The 17,340-nt window shown below is 52.4% G+C and overlaps 1 protein-coding gene across 27 annotated transcripts in view; it reads right to left on the bottom strand.

Moving 5' to 3' along the window:
* The window catches only part of TANGO2 (transport and golgi organization 2 homolog), a 49,916-nt gene that overhangs the window by 3,396 nt on the left and 29,180 nt on the right, over positions 1 to 17,340 (bottom strand). For 6 of the 27 annotated variants that reach the window (XM_016938838.4, XM_063807573.1, XM_016938836.4 and 3 more), the window contains 4 exon segments: positions 10,963 to 11,082; positions 9,996 to 10,110; positions 7,535 to 7,605; positions 873 to 1,026 (listed from right to left, as the gene is read on the bottom strand). In XM_016938838.4, coding sequence (XP_016794327.1) covers positions 873 to 1,026; positions 7,535 to 7,605; positions 9,996 to 10,110; positions 10,963 to 11,082 — 460 coding nt within the window. 27 annotated transcript variants of the gene reach the window in all.

Raw genomic sequence — 17,340 nt, 5'->3', positions numbered from 1 at the left:
TGCTGGGCATGCCCAGGTGGGGCTCTTCCAGTGAGGCAGCGATGCTGAGGCTGAAGGACGAGGCCGCCTATCAGAGGCCCAGAGGAGAAGGAGGGTAGGCAGGGGGCAGAAAGGGGCCCCAGGGGGAGGAGTGGGAGATGGTCCATGGGGGCTTCTCTGAAGGGGGCAAGCTGGACAGGGTGGGAGTGGACGCTGGATCACCTGGGCAGGGCAGTGGTCTGACCTGGGTGGGGAGCGAGGGATGGGTGGGGCATCTCGCCCAGTGGGAGAAAGGCTGGCATGGCAAGCACCAGGACCCCCGGCTGGGGCAACAAAGACCCCAGTGCCTGGCCCCTGAGGGGCCTTGAGGCCTACGGGCAAGGAAGTGGGTGGGAGCTCCTACACCCAGGCAGTTCCCGGAACTGCAAGTCCCTGCCCAGCACTCAGCCCAGGGTCGCTGGGGACAGACCGCTTGCGGGAAGCCCATCAACCCTGAGCGTGCTGACCCTAGCCACTCATTTCCATGATGTGTCTCTTCCGCCTGGGTTTGCTGAGTGTCTAGAATCTTCTGGAACTTCCCACAAGTTCTCGGCATGCAGAGGGGAGCATCCATCTGCTCTGGGCCCCACGTGGCTGCATCAAGCCTCTGGGCGCACTGAGCCTCCCCTGGGCCTGGGCCTGGGCCCATCTTCTGTCATCAAAAGTCCCTGGTGTTGGAAACCTCAACTGGTTCAAGGGGACAGGCAGGGAGGATAGGATGTCCATCAGCTTTCCTGCAGCTGGGGACCCAGCCTGGCCACTTCCATGGGCCTCCCGGGGCAGCAGGGCCTGCCTTTCCCTCTGCCCTGGTGGCGGGACACTGGGGCTCACCCCAGCAGGACCCGCCCACTCACGCCTCTTCATTGTTGAGCACATCCAGGAGGCTGGCGATGAGCACATCCTTGGGCAGCGCCTGGCTCCGTTCCACAGCCTCCAGGAAGAGCTGCTTCCCAAAGCACAGCTTCCTCCAGGGAGTCTCCAGCAGCGCGTTGCTCAGCCCGTAGGTGCCTGTGAGGAGCAATCAGCGGGCCATGCAGCGGCCCTGCTGTGCCATATCAGGGCAAATTGCCACCTGCCACCCACCTAACATGGGGTACAGCTGGGGACCATGAAATCAGGCCAGACTGAGGCCAAGCCGCTCCATGCTCCAGCTCCTTCCCCATGCTCATTCCTGACCTGATGGCATGGCAAGGAGAGGAGAACTCAGCAGTAGGCGGAAGCGGGCACCCACAGGAGACCACAAGGCACAGATGCCCAGCAGCCTGGATGGATGGATGAATAAGAAATGAGCAACCTGAGATCTCACAGGCAAAGGGGACAGCCAAGAGGGAACCTCTTCACCTCACGCCAGGTTGGGGGGCCACCTGAGAAGTTCAAGAGTGGGAGAATTAGCCACCAGAGGCCAGGAGGCACCCACCACAATCACGTCCCTGTTTGGGGAACCCCCAACAGCGCCACACAGTGGGCACAGGTGTAGGCTGGGCCTCAGCAGAGCATGGCCCACCTCTGCGTACCAGCCAGGCCCCAGGTTAGGAGAGCCGGGGGGCTCAGTGCACAGACTCTGAACAAGCTCCCAGAGTGTTGGCAGAAGGCATGGCCAACAGGAAAAGGGTTTCTCATGTCACAGAAAGTGAAGGGCAGGGACTTGAGGTGGAGAAGCACCTCACCTCAGAGGCTCTTCTCTAGAGGCCAGGGCAGCAGGCGTGGGCTTGATGGGAGCCAAGCACCCCAAATGATGCACCAGGGAGACCAAGACACCACCCTCTCCCTGTCAGACTTCCAGGAGAATATCTTGGCCGAGGCATTTCCCAGGGAGACAGCCTGGCTCTGCTGGGGCCCCCAGAGCCAAGCCGCCAGCCCCAGGTGTCACAGTGCTTTTTCCATCATGAACAACATGGAAGACCATTGAACTGCATAGTCATGGGCAAAGAAGGGAGTTGGACTCTACCTGACACCATACACAAAAGTTAACTCAGGTCGAGAGAGGTGGCTCACTCCTATAATCCCAGCACATCGGGAGGCTGGGGCAGGAGGATCACTGGAGCCCAGGAGTTCAAGACCAGCCTCAGCAAAATAGCAAAATAGTGAGACCTTATCTCTACAAAACATAAAAGTTAGCTGAACATGGTGGCACACATCTGCAGTCCCAGCTACTTGGGAGGGAGGATCTCTTTTTTTTTTTTTTTTTTTTGAGACGGAGTCTTACTCTGCCGCCCAGGCTGGAGTGCGGTGGCACAATCTCGGCTCACTGCAAGCTCCACCTCCCGGGTTCACGCCATTCTCCTGTCTCAGCCTCCCACGTAGCTGGGACTACAGGCACCCGCCACCACGCCTGGATAATTTTTTGTATTTTTAGTAGAGACGGGGTTTCACCGGTTTAGACAGGATGGTCTCGATCTCCTGACCTTGTGATCCACCCTCCTTGGCCTCCCAAAGTGCTGGGATTACAGGCGTGAGCCACCGCGCCCGGCTGGGAGGATCTCTTAAGCCCAGGAGGTTGACAGTGCAGTGGGCCATGACTGCACCACTGCACTCCAGCCTGGGTGACAGAGCCAGACCCTGTCTCAAAAAAAAAAAAAAAGTTAACTTAAGTCAAACCAAAGACCTAAGTGAAAGAGCAAAAGCTATAAAACTCTAAGAAGAAAGTATTGGGGAAAGCTTCATGACCTTAGATTAGGCAATGGTTTCTTAGATAAGAAACCAAAAGCATGAGCAACAAAAGAAAAAAAAAGAGAGAGACATAGGACTTAAAAATTTTAAGCTTTGTGCTTTAAATAAGAGACTTGTAGCTAGAATGAATGTATAAGTCACTCCTATAACTCAAAAAGACAACCCAGTCTGAGTAACCATTTATCCAAAGAAGACATACAAATGGCCAACGAGCATGAGAATAGCTGCTCAACATCATAGCCATCAGAGAAACGCAAACCAAACCACGAGGCCACACAACTTCACACCCACTATCGTGGCTATCATCAAAAACACAGAAAATAGCAAGTGCTGGTGAGGATTCAGAGAAGCTGCAACCCGCATACACTGCTGGTGGGAATGTATAATGCTGCGGCTGCTTTGGCAAACAGTTTGGATGTTCCTCAAAAGGTTAAACAGGGTTACCATACGACTTAACAACTCCATTCCTAGGTATTCACATGAGAGCCATAAAAACATATGACCACACAAATGCTGTGAGGTCACACTGTGAGCAGCACTGTTTCCAACAGCCAAAAGGTGGAAAAAACTCAAGTGTCCATTAATGGATAAAGGGAAGAAACAAAAAGTACCAACTGGCTCGAGGGTTCAGGGCAGCTGTCTCAGCAACTCCCTATATTCCTACGGCTACAAGAAAAACCGCAGTCTTGATAAACTCCCTCACAATAGTAGAGATCACACACGTTATCAGACCCTCCTAACTCTTGACAGCCCAGACCACCACAACCCTGACTGGACAGAGAACCAGCCTTCACACACTCTTTTCTGATAAGCAACTACAGACCATAAGCCAGTTTCAGCAGTTCATAGAGGCTGCACTCCAACTGTGTCCTAGAGCTCACCTTCTGATGGAAAGATCCAGATTCTACCTCATTTTAATGCTAAAACCCTGCCCCAAAGTGAACATCGGATGTATGTTACATGTATATTTATCTATTGCATATGTTCTCGGGTCCCCTCATAAATATGTATGGCTTTTCCCCAAACCTGCTGAATATGTATGACTCTATTGTGTGATATGGACCTTGGGAGGCATAAAACTCAAACTGCCCTTCCCCTCTTCAAAGAGAGCACCTCAGTCCATGCTAGAGACTCTCTCTTCCGGGTCTGCAAACTGATATGGCAAATAAAACTCTCCTTTCTATCATTTAGCCATGCTGGTGAGTTTTTCTTTGTTTTTTTTTTTTGAGATGCAATCTCACTCTGTCGCCCAGGCTGGAGTACAGTGGCGCGATCTCAGCTCACTGCAAGCTCTGCTTCCTGTGTTCACGCCATTCTCCCGCCTCAGCCTCCCAAGTAGCTGGGACTATAGGCACCTGCCAACACGCCCGGCTAATTTTTTGTATTTTTAGTAGAGATGGGGTCTCACCGTGTTAGCCAGGATTGTCTCGATCTCCTGACCTCGTGATCTGCCCGCCTTGGCCTCCCAAAGTGCTAGGATTACAGGCGTGAGCCACCGTGCCTCGCCGCTGGTGAGTTTTTAGACGACAACACTAAGTGAAAAAAGTCAGTCCCCTAAACTACATATTATAGGATTCCCTTTATACAAAGTGTCCAGAATAGGCAAATCCAGAGACAGAAAGCAGATTAAAGGTTGCAGGCGCTGAAGAGACGGGGAATGGGGAGTGGCTGCTGACAGGTATGGCTTTCTTTGGGGATCAAGAAATGTCCTGGAATTAGGTAGTGATGACGGTTGCTCAACTCTGTGAATGAAACGAAACCTACTGAATGATACACTTTAAATGGGTGAACTGTGCCGCTAGTCAGTCATATCTCAATAAAACTTTATCAAAAAAAATAAAGGCAATGTGGACCAGGTGGGGCAGGATCAGGGATGAGGCAGGATGTAGACAGAAATAAGTTCTACAAAACAACAACTGAGCAGAAAATAAGCATCTCCAGCCACGGAGGTCTCAGCCTCTGAGAACCGAGGGTGTCAGGCGGATGGTTACAGCGACTGCCCCAGAGGCCTCTGGGCCAATGTTCACAGTGAGGGGGTGGTAGGGAGTCTCTGACTGCTTTTGCACCTTTTAGTTTCCAATTCTCTCCTGGGCAGTCACAGGCTCAGCATGGCCCAACTCCACTGCCACAGACCTACTTCGCCACACATTCCAACCCCATGACCCTCAACTGATGTGGAGGTTCTGGGGCAGGTGGAACAGCAAGAGCTGGCTGAGACAGCCAGAACAATCCTTTGAAAGCTCAGGACCTTCTGGGGCCACATCCCTGCCTCGCTGGTAGTCTCTGTGTCTGTGCCACTGCCCAGCTCTTGGGAGCTCAGGTGGGCTGCCCACAGTTGTATCCAAGGTAGGGAGGGGAAGACCAGGGTCACAGAGGGTGGCCGGAAGGATAAGCCCCAGGTGGAGGAGATGGCACCAGCTGGTATGCGTGGGGGCAATGGGTGGGACACACTGGAAGCCACCCTCCAGGCAGATGCCTCCTCTGGAGATCCCAACTAGCCCAGGGGTTCGTGTGGGGAAAATCAAGAGAGATCAGATTGTTACTGTGTCTATGTAGAAAGAAGTAGACATAGGAGACTCCATTTTGTTCTGTACTAAGAAAAATTCTTCTGCCTTGAGATTCTGTTAATCTATAACCTTACCCCCAACCCCGTGCTCTCTGAAACATGTGCTGTGTCAACTCAGAGTTAAATGGATTAAAGGCGGTGCAAGATGTGCTTTGTTAAACAAATGCTTGAAGGCAGCATGCTCCTTAAGAGTCATCACCACTCCCTAATCTCAAGTACCCAAGGACACAAAAACTGTGGAAGGCCGCAAGGACCTCTGCCTAGGAAAGCCAGGTATTGTCCAAGGTTTCTCCCCATGTGATAGTCTGAAATATGGCCTCGTAGGAAAGGAAAGACCTGACCGTCCCCCAGCCCGACGTCCCCCAGCCCGACACCCGTAAAAGGTCTGTGCTGAGGAGGATTAGTAAAAGAAGAAGGAATGCCTCTTGCAGTTGAGACAAGAAGAAGGCATCTGTCTCCTGCCTGTCCCTAGGCAATGGAATGTCTCAGTATAAAACCCGATTGTATGCTCCATCTACTGAGATAAGGAAAAACCGGAGGTAGGACCTGCAGGCAGCAATACTGCTTTGTAAAGCATTAAGATGTTTATGTGTATGCATATCTAAAAGCACAGCACTTAATCCTTTACATTGTCTATGATGCAAAGACCTTTGTTCACGTGTTTGTCTGCTGACCCTCTCCCCACAATTGTCTTGTGAACCTGACAAATCCCCCTCTTCGAGAAACACCCACAAATGATCAATAAATACTAAAGGAACTCAGAGGCTGGCAGGATCCTCCATATAGGATCCTCCATATGCTGAACGCTGGTTCCCCAGGTCCCCTTATTTCTTTCTCTATACTTTGTCTCTGTGTCTTTTTCTTTCCTAAGTCTCTCGTTCCACCTTACGAGAAACACCCACAGGTGTGTAGGGGCAACCCACCCCTACAGTTCGGGTCTGGGCACCACCCTAGCAAATGGGGGCTGGGCCTATCTGTGGATGAAACATCACTGGGCAGACGTGGGAAGCTGGAAGCCAGCTCCAGTGTGGGCCAGGCAAGGACCACAGGACTCATGATGAGCCCGTCAGCACCACCAGCCCCCTAAGATGCAGGTGGGATGGGGCCACTCAGCTGTCCTGGGGACTGCTTATCATCTCCCTCGGGCCCCTCCAGGGACGCCTGGGGCTTCAGTTCCACCGTGTACACCCAGTGGGAAGGTGTGCACCTGTGACCTGCAACCTCACTTGGTGATTTGTGCCAAATGCAAAAGAAAGTCTGTGTGACGTGGGCATGGAGCTTCAGAGGAGCCAGGGGTGTGAGGGAGCCCCCTCACAGAGGGGTGTGGGTGGCGCCAAGGGCACTGACACACTCCCCAGGCGCCGGAACACCCTGTGTGAGCCAGCAGCTTGAGTAGAGGGACCAGAGCGGGCGTTTAAGGCACAGAGTTCCACGATGCCACCAGCGAGGAGTGTCTGTGGGCAGCGAGTGTGGGAGTGAGTGAGCCAGCAGTCCCCTGAACCTAGGCTATGGTCCCTACAGTTTTGTGCACCCAGGAGAAATGCCATTTCCCAGGAGTGCTGCTTTGTCCTGGCACCAGACCTGGGACAAGATGCAGACCTCCCTCCCAGAACATGGCTGCAGAGGGGGGCAATGTGACACATTCTCTCCAGGTTGGGGCACTGGCAGAGGAAGCTTCCAGGAAATCGCAGCACCCGAGGAGGGGGAAAGGAAGGGCATGTAGCAGGAGGCACAGCCTGGGCAGTGGTGCAGAGCCAGGGCAGGAAGGGCCCAGCTGTGGAGTGTGACCTGGCGCAGAGGGGCTCGAGGCCCTGAGGATGGGGACCGGGGATCAGACTGGGGACTGGGTGCAGGAGGCGTGCATCTGTGTGGGGCTTGAGTGGGGTGTGTACGTGTGCGTCAGGGAGCAGACCAGGCAAGAACCCCGGGTGGTGATGGCTCCAGAGGTTCTGAGAAGGAACAGGCACAGGGCACACTGGGACGGCACAGGAAGTGAGGCTGGGGGTGGCCGGCTGGGCTGCAGGGCTGCGGTGGGAAGCCCAGAACAGGGGCGCACCTTGCTCAGCAGGAAAAGCCCATGGGGAGGGGGTGAGCAGGGAGCCAGGGCTCTCTGAAGTGTCCAGGTGCAGGGCAAGGTCCCCACAGACCATAAGGCACTTAAATGGACACAAAGTCATCTCAGAAGAGTAATATGACAAGTGCCTGGTCTCTAAAAAGCACAAGGGTGACCTCTGCATAGAAACAGTCCCCCACCCCATCAGGCTGCCAGGGCAGGCTCACCTGGCGTCAAAACGATAGGATCAGGCTCCCCTCGGTTCCCATAGTAGCAAATGACGTCTCCCTTTGCTGTGCTGCAGGCCAAGGGGAGAGAATGTCAGACTACAGCCATAGGGCGTCCTCCCCGACACTGCCCGGTGATCTCACAGCCCTGTTTCTGGAGGCTAGCGATGTGCGCAGTAGCCCACTGCGGCCAGGTCAGGAGCTTGCAGGACCCAGCCCCTCGGGTGCCTGGCAGGCGGGGTCATGGAGGCCCCAGCTCTTGTCCAGCATCACGGGTATGTTCCCAGCTCACCTCGGGGCCCACCAGCCCAGGAGGCACAGCATCTAAAAGGCCCTCCTGCCATGCCGAATGCCCCATGGCATGGACACACAGAGGCTGCCCATGGGGACAACTGCAGGGCTGAGCCCCATCCCCACATCACCAACCTCTCCATCAGGCCCCCTACCACAGCTCATCTATGAGGGTTTCTGGACAGGTGGCCCCAGTGTGGCCCCAGGGTGATCGAGGCTTCCAAAGAAAGCGCCAAAGACCACATTTTCCTACTCTCAAGTGTTAAGTGTACACTTTAAAATAGTTAAGGGACAGTAGAGCTGGGCATAGTGACTCATGCCTATAGTCCCAGCTAATCTGGAGACTAAGGAGGGAGGACTGCTTAAGGCCAGGAGTTTGAAACCAGACTGGGCAATATAGCAAGACCCCATCTCTACAAAATAAATAAATTATTTTTAAAAAAGAAAATAGTTCAAAATGCTCCCCAGCTGAAAATATTCCAATCCTCAGTACCACAGTAAGTCTTCTAGAACTTGGAGTGCCTTTTTTGCAAAGTGAAGAGGATCTCTCTGTGGCCTGTGAGATGCCCTCCCAGGCCAGATGCTGGGCATGGAGCCCCGGGCCTTCAAGATGGAACAGATGCAGAGAAAGAGCCAGGCGTGGTGCCTTCCTCCCCGAAGTGCTGCCCCCAGGTGGGACCCACCTTCCCCACCCCTGGTAGGCTTCAAGGGCCCTCCGTCTACGTTCACATTCCACTCCCGTTCTTCCTCACCATGGTCTTTGGCAACTTTCCTAAGATACTTGGTTCATAATTTCAGAGACTGTTTGCAGGCAAAAATCTCCTCTGGGCTTTCTGTGTAAGGACCTACAGAACTGGACACCCATGCTGCCAGCACTATACCACAGGCCAGGCGGAGGGCAGGCCTCACCCAGGGATAGCTGTGGCCATGACAAGCCTCTCTCCCTTCCAGGCCTTGGCTTCCTCATCTGCACCTACCAGCAGGGCTGCTCACTGACCTCCGATGCCCCCGCCCTCCAGCCTCGGCCCTGGCACCAGCTTTTGCCTGACCTGTGGTATGCTCTCCTGGCCACTGCCTGTATCCTCAGGCTAGGTCCAGGAGGCTGACCCTCACTCTGCAGCCTTTGGAGCCGGGAGAGTTGCACAGGCTCTGAGGAGCCCAAACCCCCACCCCTCAACCACAGGAGCCCGTGTATCTGCTCAGGGCATGGCACCCCTGGCACCCCACCTCCACACAGCTGCTGAGTGCCGAGTCCTGCTGGTGCCACGGCCGCAGATGAACTCTCCTGAGACTAATCAGACCCACATGGAACTACTGACCGGGGAAAGTGGTTCCTGAGCATGGGGGCATGCAGAGAGCACAGGGGCTCTGCCACCTGGAGTCACGAAGGCATGGGCAGGAAGAACGGCTCCGGACAGCAAGTGCCCCGCACCAGCCCTCGGCCTTCCACCTAGGGGACACCGCAACTCTCTCAGCCTCCATAGCAAGTGTGCAGACCCATGTGGGGCAGGGCTGGGCATGCCACACACAAGGGATGCTCAACGAACAGCAGGCCTGGAGCTCGGGAGCCAGGAGAGAGGCCCATGGAGCTGCCCTTGTGGAAGGAGGCAGCTTCAGGGCCCGCCACAATGTGCCGACCACTTCCCGTTTGCCTGTCCTGGCAGAAGGCCCCGGACTAACAGCATTGGCCAAGTTCTGGGGCTTTGGAGGGGGAGGAGGGCAGGAGGGAGGAATGCTCACTTCACAGAAGGGCAAAACACCAAAACCTCCGCAGTTCCTGCGGCCTCATCTCCAACAGGAGCTTCCCTGGGAGCACAGCATCCCAGTCACTCCAAGCCAGGGCTGCGGAGGGCTGCTCTGCACAGCCTGCCCGTGGGAGGGAGGACACCCGGCCAGAGCCACTCTATGTGACTGTTCTTCACAGCCTCAGCTTTCTCCAGGGAGCCAGCAGCCCTCATGCCATCACAGGAAGCCTTGGGCTTCACCCCCAAATACCCGAGTTGGTACATCTGTGACAGGCTCAGTCCTCAGAATGTTTGCCAAGTCACGAGGAGCAACGTCCCTGGAGAGGCTGCCACAGACCCCAGTGGAACCCCACTTCCTGATGAGCCTGAGGCCTGCCCCCAAGGCAGTGCTGGGCAGAGCCGCCATCCCCCTCTGGCAGACCCACCTCAGGTCGGCTGCTATGAGGTTGAAGCCATTGTACAGATGGCCCTCCACAGAGACCTTCTTCAGGTAGGACAAGCTGTCCACGTCAGTGGTCAGAAAGTGGGTGACAAGTTCACCTGTAGGCAGGGGACAGATGCTGTGTCCACAGCTGCAGGCATGTGCTCTTCTCCCAGGAACACTGATATGGGGCCCCCTGGGGAGGATGCAGGAAGATGAGGGGTCCCACTGGAGCCCTGGCCTGTCATGACTGCCGCAAGAGTCAGCCACACCTCATTAGCCTGGCTGCCACTCAGGTCGGCACTGAAAACTGCTCATTTTATTAAAAAAAAAATTTCCCCACTATGTCTTCCTATGGAAATCCAGCATGAAGTAAACAACACCTTTCAGTGGGGACAATGTGTGTCCACAGAGCTGTTGTCTCGGGGAAGGCATCTACTCTACAAACATTCCAGGCAGGGGACAGTGACACAGCAGTCAGGAGTGCCATGCATGAGGACAAGGGGAGAGTGCGCCCTGAGAGGAGTAAACAGTGCTGCGTGGGTCAGGTGGGAGTGGGCTCCTGGCTGCGACGCCAGAGGGCCAGGGTGTGGGAAATGGGATGCTCCCCTCCTCACTCTTCCTGTCTCTGCCGCATACCCCTGCAGCACACCTCAGTGGCGGCAGTGATATGCCCATGGAAGCCGCCCACCTGCCACGGGGCCCAGCTTCCCCCTTCTTGTCCTCACCCTTACCTGGGCCCTGCCCTGCCACGCTTTGTCACCACCCACTCTGTAACCTGGCCCTGCCCCACGGTACCTCGGCCCTGCCCCATCCCACTCCCAAGCACAAGCACCTTGGCACTTCCTACCTTGGCCTGCCCCACTCCACCATACATTGGCCAGTCCTGTAGTCCCTCGGCCCCACCTTGTCTCACCTAGGCCCGCCCCACCCCACCCTGTCTCACCTTGGCCCCACCCCACTCGCCTTACCTCGCCCTCGGGCCTGCCAGTCCAGCTGCGGCTGCAGGTAGTTGGTGAGTGCTGCCAGCTTGCCACGTGTGCTGATGCCCAGCCATGTGCCTCCTTCCTTGCCTTCCTCCATGTCCAGCCCTGTGGCAGATGACAGTGTTACCACCATTGATGCCACCCATTCCAGTCCCCCACCTGGTTCCCAGCCCTGGGAGACGCATACTCGGCCCAGCTCCTGCCTCAAGCTCCTCGAGGACGTTCGACATGCGGCTTGGCCCAGCAGCCCCAGCTGTGGAATCGTGGCTGGAACTCTTCAAGGCCAGGCAGCCCCTGGGGTTCATGGGTCGTGCAAGTGAAATCCCTGTCCTGCAGGACAACTATGACACCAACCACACCTACCCCAACAGATGCCCTGCAGAACACATCCTCCCACTTGGGCCAGCGTCAAGGCTGAGGGGCAGCACTAGGCTCCAATCGCATGAATGGGGTGCAGGGACGCTGGCTGTCCTCACCCAGCAGGATGCACCAGGCCCAAAGGGCAGGCCCTTCACTAGGAGCCCAGCACACAACCAGGACCTTCACCCCCGCCAAATCTGCAGGGCATGGGCCACTGCTAGTGCCACAAGGTTGGAGGGCTCTGAAAGCCACAGGAGGGCTCCTTCTTAGACCAGGGGGTCATTTTACCCAAAGATTGGGGCAAAAAAGGCTGTCATTAAGATGTTATTTTTATTATTTTATTTCATTTTTTATTTTTTTGAGACAGAGTCTCACTCTGTCACCCAGGCTGGAGTTCAGTGGCAATCACACAGTTCACTGCAACCTCCACCTCCCAGGCTCAAGCGATCCTCCCACCTCAGCCCAAGTAGCTGGGACCACAGGCAGGTACCATCACACTCGGCTGATTTTTGCATTTTTTTGTACAGACAAAGTTTTGCTGTGTTGCCCAGGCTTGTCTCGAACTCCTGGGCTCAAGCGATCCTCCCGACTCAGCCTCCCAAAGTGCTGGGATTACAGGAGTGAGCCACTGCACTGGCTAGGATGTTATTTTATTTATTATTGTTATTATTACTTTTTGAGACAGAGTTTCGCTCTTGTTGCCCAGGCTGGAGTGCAATGGTGTGCTCTCGGCTCACTGCAACCTCTGCCTCCTGGGTTCAAGCGATTCTCCTGCCTCAGCCTCCTGAGTAGCTGGAATTACAGGCATGTGCCATCACGCCTGGCTAATTTTGTATTTTTAGTAGAAACAGAGTTTCTCCATGTCGGCCAGGCTGGTCTCGAATTCCCAACCTCAGGTGATCCGTCCGCCTTGGCGTCCCAAAGTGTGGGATTACAGGTGTGAGCCACCGTGCCTGGCCCTAAGATATTATTTTTATAACAATAATTAATTATAACAGAAAAAGAAAAGATGGAAAGATCAAAAATAAAGAAATAAAACTGTATTTGTGGCCCCATGCGGTGACTCACACCTGTAATCCCAGCCCTTTGGGAGGCCGAGGCGGGCAGATCACCTGAGGTTGGGAGTTCAAGACCAGCCTGACCAACATGGAGAAACACCATTTCTATTAAAGATACAAAATTAGCCAGGCGTGGTGGTGCATGCCTGTAATCCCAACTACTTAGGAGGCTGAGGCAGCCTATAATCCCAGCTACTCGGGGGGCTGAGGCAGGGGAATTGCTTGAACCCGGGAGGTGGAGGTTGCAGTGAGCCGAGATCACACCATTGCACTCTCAGCGAAACTCTGTCTCAAAAAAAAAAAAAAAAAAACCAACAAAACTGTATTTGCAACCAGCAGGATCATATATGAAGAAAACCCAAAAGGAATACCAAAACCGATGTATTAGAACTAATAAGTAAATGCTAGCAAGAACTGGAAAGTGAACATTTAAATATACCATTTATAACAGCATTTTTAAAATCCTTAGTGTGATTAAAAAAAAAAAAAAGCTGGGTGCAGTGGCTCACGCCTGTAATCCCAGCACTTTGGGAGGCCGAGGCGGGCGGATCACGAGGTCAGGAGTTCGAGACCAGCCTAGCCAATATGATGAAACCCCATCTCTACTAAAAATACAAAAATTAGCTGGGCATGGTGGCAGGCACCTGTAGTTCCAGCTACTCGGGAGGCTGAGGCAGGAGAATTGCTGGAACCCGGGAGGTGGAGGTTGCAATGAGCAGAGATGGCGCCATTGCACTCTAGCCTGGGCAACAGACCAAGACTGCGTCTCAAAAAAAAAAAAAAAAAAAAAAAACCAGGAAAATATTTAATGAAAAATGAGTGACAAAGACTGAAAACTCCAGGGCACTGTTGAGGGTCTCAAGTTGAGCTGACCTGATTTAAGGAGAGACATGCATATTCACTGAAAGATTCAATAGTGTTTTTTTGTTTGTTTGTTTTTGTTTTTTAGAGTCTTGCTCTGTCACCTAGGCTGGAGTGCAGTGGTGTGATCTCAGTTCACTGCAAGCTCCGCCTCCTGGGTTCAGGCCATTCTCCTGCCTCAGCCTCCCAAGTAGCTGGGACTACAGGTGCCCACCACCACACCTAGCTAATTTTTTCATATTTTTTTAGTAGAGACAGGGTTTCACCGTGTTAGCCAAGATGGTCTCGGTCTCCTGACCTCGTGATCGGCCCGCCTCGGCCTTCCAAAGTGCTGGAATTACAGGCGTGAGCCACCGTGCCCAGCCTCAACAGTGTATCTTGTTGTTATTATTTGTTTCACTGGGTGCTTCTTAGACAACTCAGTATTGTTAAGGTGACACTTCTCCCCACATGACCCATAGATTCAAAACCTGCCCAGTCAAAATCCCAGGGGGCTTTTTGTTTTATAGCAATTAACAGACTGACTGAAATATTTATGCATATGCAAAGGAACTGGGATGGCCAAAATAGTCCTGAAAAAGAAGGCAGACCCACATTGCCTGATTTCTTTTTTTTTTTTTTTTTTTTTGAGACAGAGTTTCGCTCTTGTTACCCAGGCTGGAGTGCAATGGCGTGATCTCGGCTCACCGCAACCTCCGCCTCCCGGGTTCAAGTGATTCTCCTGCCTCAGCCTCCCGAGTAGCTGGGATTACAGGCATGGACCACCACACCTAGCTAATTTTGTATTTTTAGTAGAGACGGGGTTTCTCCATGTTGGTCAGGCTGGTCTTGAACTCCCAACCTCAGGTGATCTGCCCACCTCGGCCTCCCAAAGTGCTGGGATTACAGGTGTGAGCCACAGTGCTCAGCCTGATTTCAAGACTTACTAAAAAGCAGCAGCACTCATAGACTGCATGGTGTTGGCATCAAGACAGATACATAGATCAATGGGATACAACAGAGTCAGGAATAGACCCACACATATATGTTCAACTGATGTACAACCAAGTTGCCATAGTAATGAACTAGGCAAAAGATAATCCATTTAATAAATGATGCTGGAACAACTAGAGAGATTTGGGGGTCGGAGGCAGTAAATCTCAACCCCTACCTCACACCATGTACAAAACCTTGAGATAAATCATAGACCAAACATAAAAACAAAAATTAGGCTTCTAGAAGCAAATAGAGGAAAATATTGTATATATTTTCCTCTGGGTAGGCAAAGACTTTTTGGATAAGGCACAAAAAGAACAACTCATAAAAGATAAGATACACTGTACTTTGTTAAAATGAAATATTCTGGCCGGGCGCAGTGGCTCACGCCTGTAATCCTACCACTTTGGGAGGCTAAGGCAGGCAGATCATGAGGTCAAGAGATTGAGCCCATCCTGGCCAACATGGTGAAACCCCATCTCTACTAAAAATACAAAAATTAGCTGGGCATGGTGGTGCATGCTTGTAGTCCCAGCTACTCAGGAGGCTGAGGCAGAAGAATCACTTGAACCTGGGAGGCGGAGGTTGCAGTGAGCTGAGATCGCACCACTGTACTCCAGCCTGGCAACAGAGTAAGACTCCACCCACCCAAAAAAAAAAAAATTCTGCTCACCATAAGCTATCATTAAGGAAATGAGTAGGCACAAAGGACTCATATCCAGAATGGATAAATAACTCTTACAAATCAATAATTAAAACAAGAACAAAACTTCCAAATTGCCCAAGCAACAAGGACCAGATTTACCCTCCTGCATAAAACAACCAAAAAATAAATAAATAAATAAAACTCAAGAAACAATGGTGTATTTATTAGTCCATTCTCATGCTGCTACAAGGACATACTCGAGACTGGGTAATTTATAAAGGAAAGATATGTGACTCATAGTTCAGCATGGCTGGGGAGGCCTCAGGAAACTTACAATCATGGCAGAAGGGGAAGCAAACATGTCCTTCTTCACATGGTGGCAGGAAGGAGAAGTTCCAAGCAAAGCAGGAAAAGCCCCTTATAAAACCATCAGATCTTGGCTGGGAGTGGCAGCTCATGCCTGTAATGTCAGCACTTCGGAAGGCCGAGGCAGTCGGATCACCTGAGGTCAGGAGTTCGAGACCAGCCTGGCCAACATGGTGAAACCCCATCTCTACTAAAAATACAAAAATTAGCTGGGCGTGGTGGCAAGCGGCTGTAATTCCAGCTACTCAGGAGGCTGAGGCAGGAGAATTGCTTGAACCTGGGAGGTGGAGGTTGCAGTGAGCCGAGATCGCACCATTGCACTCCAACCTGGGTAACAAGAGCGAAACTCGGTCTCAAAAAAAAAAAAAAAAAACACTATCAGATCTCATGAGAACTCACTATCATGAGAATAGCGGCATGGGGGTAACTGCCCCATGATTCAATTACCTCCCACTGGGTCTCTCCCAGGACATGTGGGGATTTGGGAAACTATAACTCAAGATGAGATTTGGGTGGAGACACAGCCAAACCATATCAAATGGGTTTTACAAAAAAGGATATGACAGACAGGAAACAAAGTGAGCCCATGATTAGAGAGGCTCCAGGACCCAGCCCAGGGAGTGGGGGGACCAGGCCGAATTCAGCAGACTCCCTGAGCTGAGAAGAGGGGCTTAGTGTTTGGGGCAACTAAGACAACCAGAGTTCATGGCTGCCATAGTTTGGATGTTTGTCCCTCAGACCTCATGTTAAAATCTGATCCCTGGGCTGGGTGAGGTGGCTCACGCCTCTAATCTCAGCATTTTGGGAGGCTGAGGTGGGTGGATTGCCTGAGGTCAAGAGTTCGAGACCAGCCTGACCAACATGGTGAAACCCCGTCTCTACTAAAAACACAAAAAATTAGCTGGGCATGGTGGCAGGCGCCTGTAATCCCAGCTACTCAGGAGGCTGAGGCAGGAGAATTGCTTGAACCTTGGAGGCGGAGCTTGTGGTGGGCCGAGATCGTGCCATTGCACTCCAGCCTGGGCAACAAGAGTGAAACTCTGTCTCAAAAAAAAAAAAAAACAAAAAAAAACCAAAAAACGGATCCCCAGTGTTGGAGGTGGGGTCTAATGGGAGACAGATCTACCTAATGGTAGATCCTTCATGAACGGCTTGGTGTTGTCCTCACAGTGATGAGTTCTAGTTCTATTAGTTCCTTTGAGAACTGGTTGTTTAAAAGAGCGTGGCGCCTCCTCCCTCTCTCTGGCTTCCTCCCTCCGTGTGTGATCTGCACATACCACCTCCCCTTCCCCTTCCACCATCAGTAGAAGCTTCCTGAGGCCTGTATCAGAAGCAGATGCTGACACTGTGCTTCAGGTCCCCTGTAGAACTCTAAGCCAAATAAACCTCTTTTCTTTATAAATTACCCAGCCTTGTGGATCACTTGAGATCAGGAGTTTGAGACCAGCCCAGCCAACCTGGTGAAACCCCATCTCTACTAAAAATACAAAAATTGGGCTGGGGGAGGGATAGCGTTAGGAGAAATACCCAATGTAAATGATGAGTTGATGGGTGCAGCAAACCAATATGGCACATGTATGTATACCTATGTAACAAACCTGCACGTTCTGCACATGTACCCTAGAACTTAAAGAATAATAATAAAAAAAATACAAAAATACAAAAATTAGCAGGGTGTGGTGGCAGGTGCCTGTAATCCCAGCTACTCAGGAGGCTGAGGCAGGAGAATCACTTGAACCTGGGAGGTGGAGGTTGCAGTGAGCCAAGGTCGCACCATTGCACTCCAGCCTAAGCGACAGAGCAAGACTCTGTCTCAAAAAAAAAAAAAAAAAAAAAAAAAAAAAAAATTACCCAGCCTTGGCTGGGCACCATGGCTTATTACCTGTAATCCCAGCACTTTCGGAGGCCAAGAAAGGAGGGTCACTTCAGGCCAGGACTTTGAAACCAGCTTGTGCAACACAGCAAGGCTTTGTCGCTACAAATTATTTTTTAAAATTAGCTGGGCATGGTGATGTGCACTTGTAGTCCCAGCTACTAGGGAGGCTGAGGTGGGAGGATCACTTGAGGCCAGGAGTTAGAGGCTGCAGTGAGACAGGA

This window comes from Pan troglodytes, chromosome 23 (assembly GCF_028858775.2).
Source record: "Pan troglodytes isolate AG18354 chromosome 23, NHGRI_mPanTro3-v2.0_pri, whole genome shotgun sequence".
Lineage (NCBI taxonomy): Eukaryota > Metazoa > Chordata > Mammalia > Primates > Hominidae > Pan > Pan troglodytes.
This window is presented reverse-complemented; position numbering and strand designations above follow the sequence as displayed.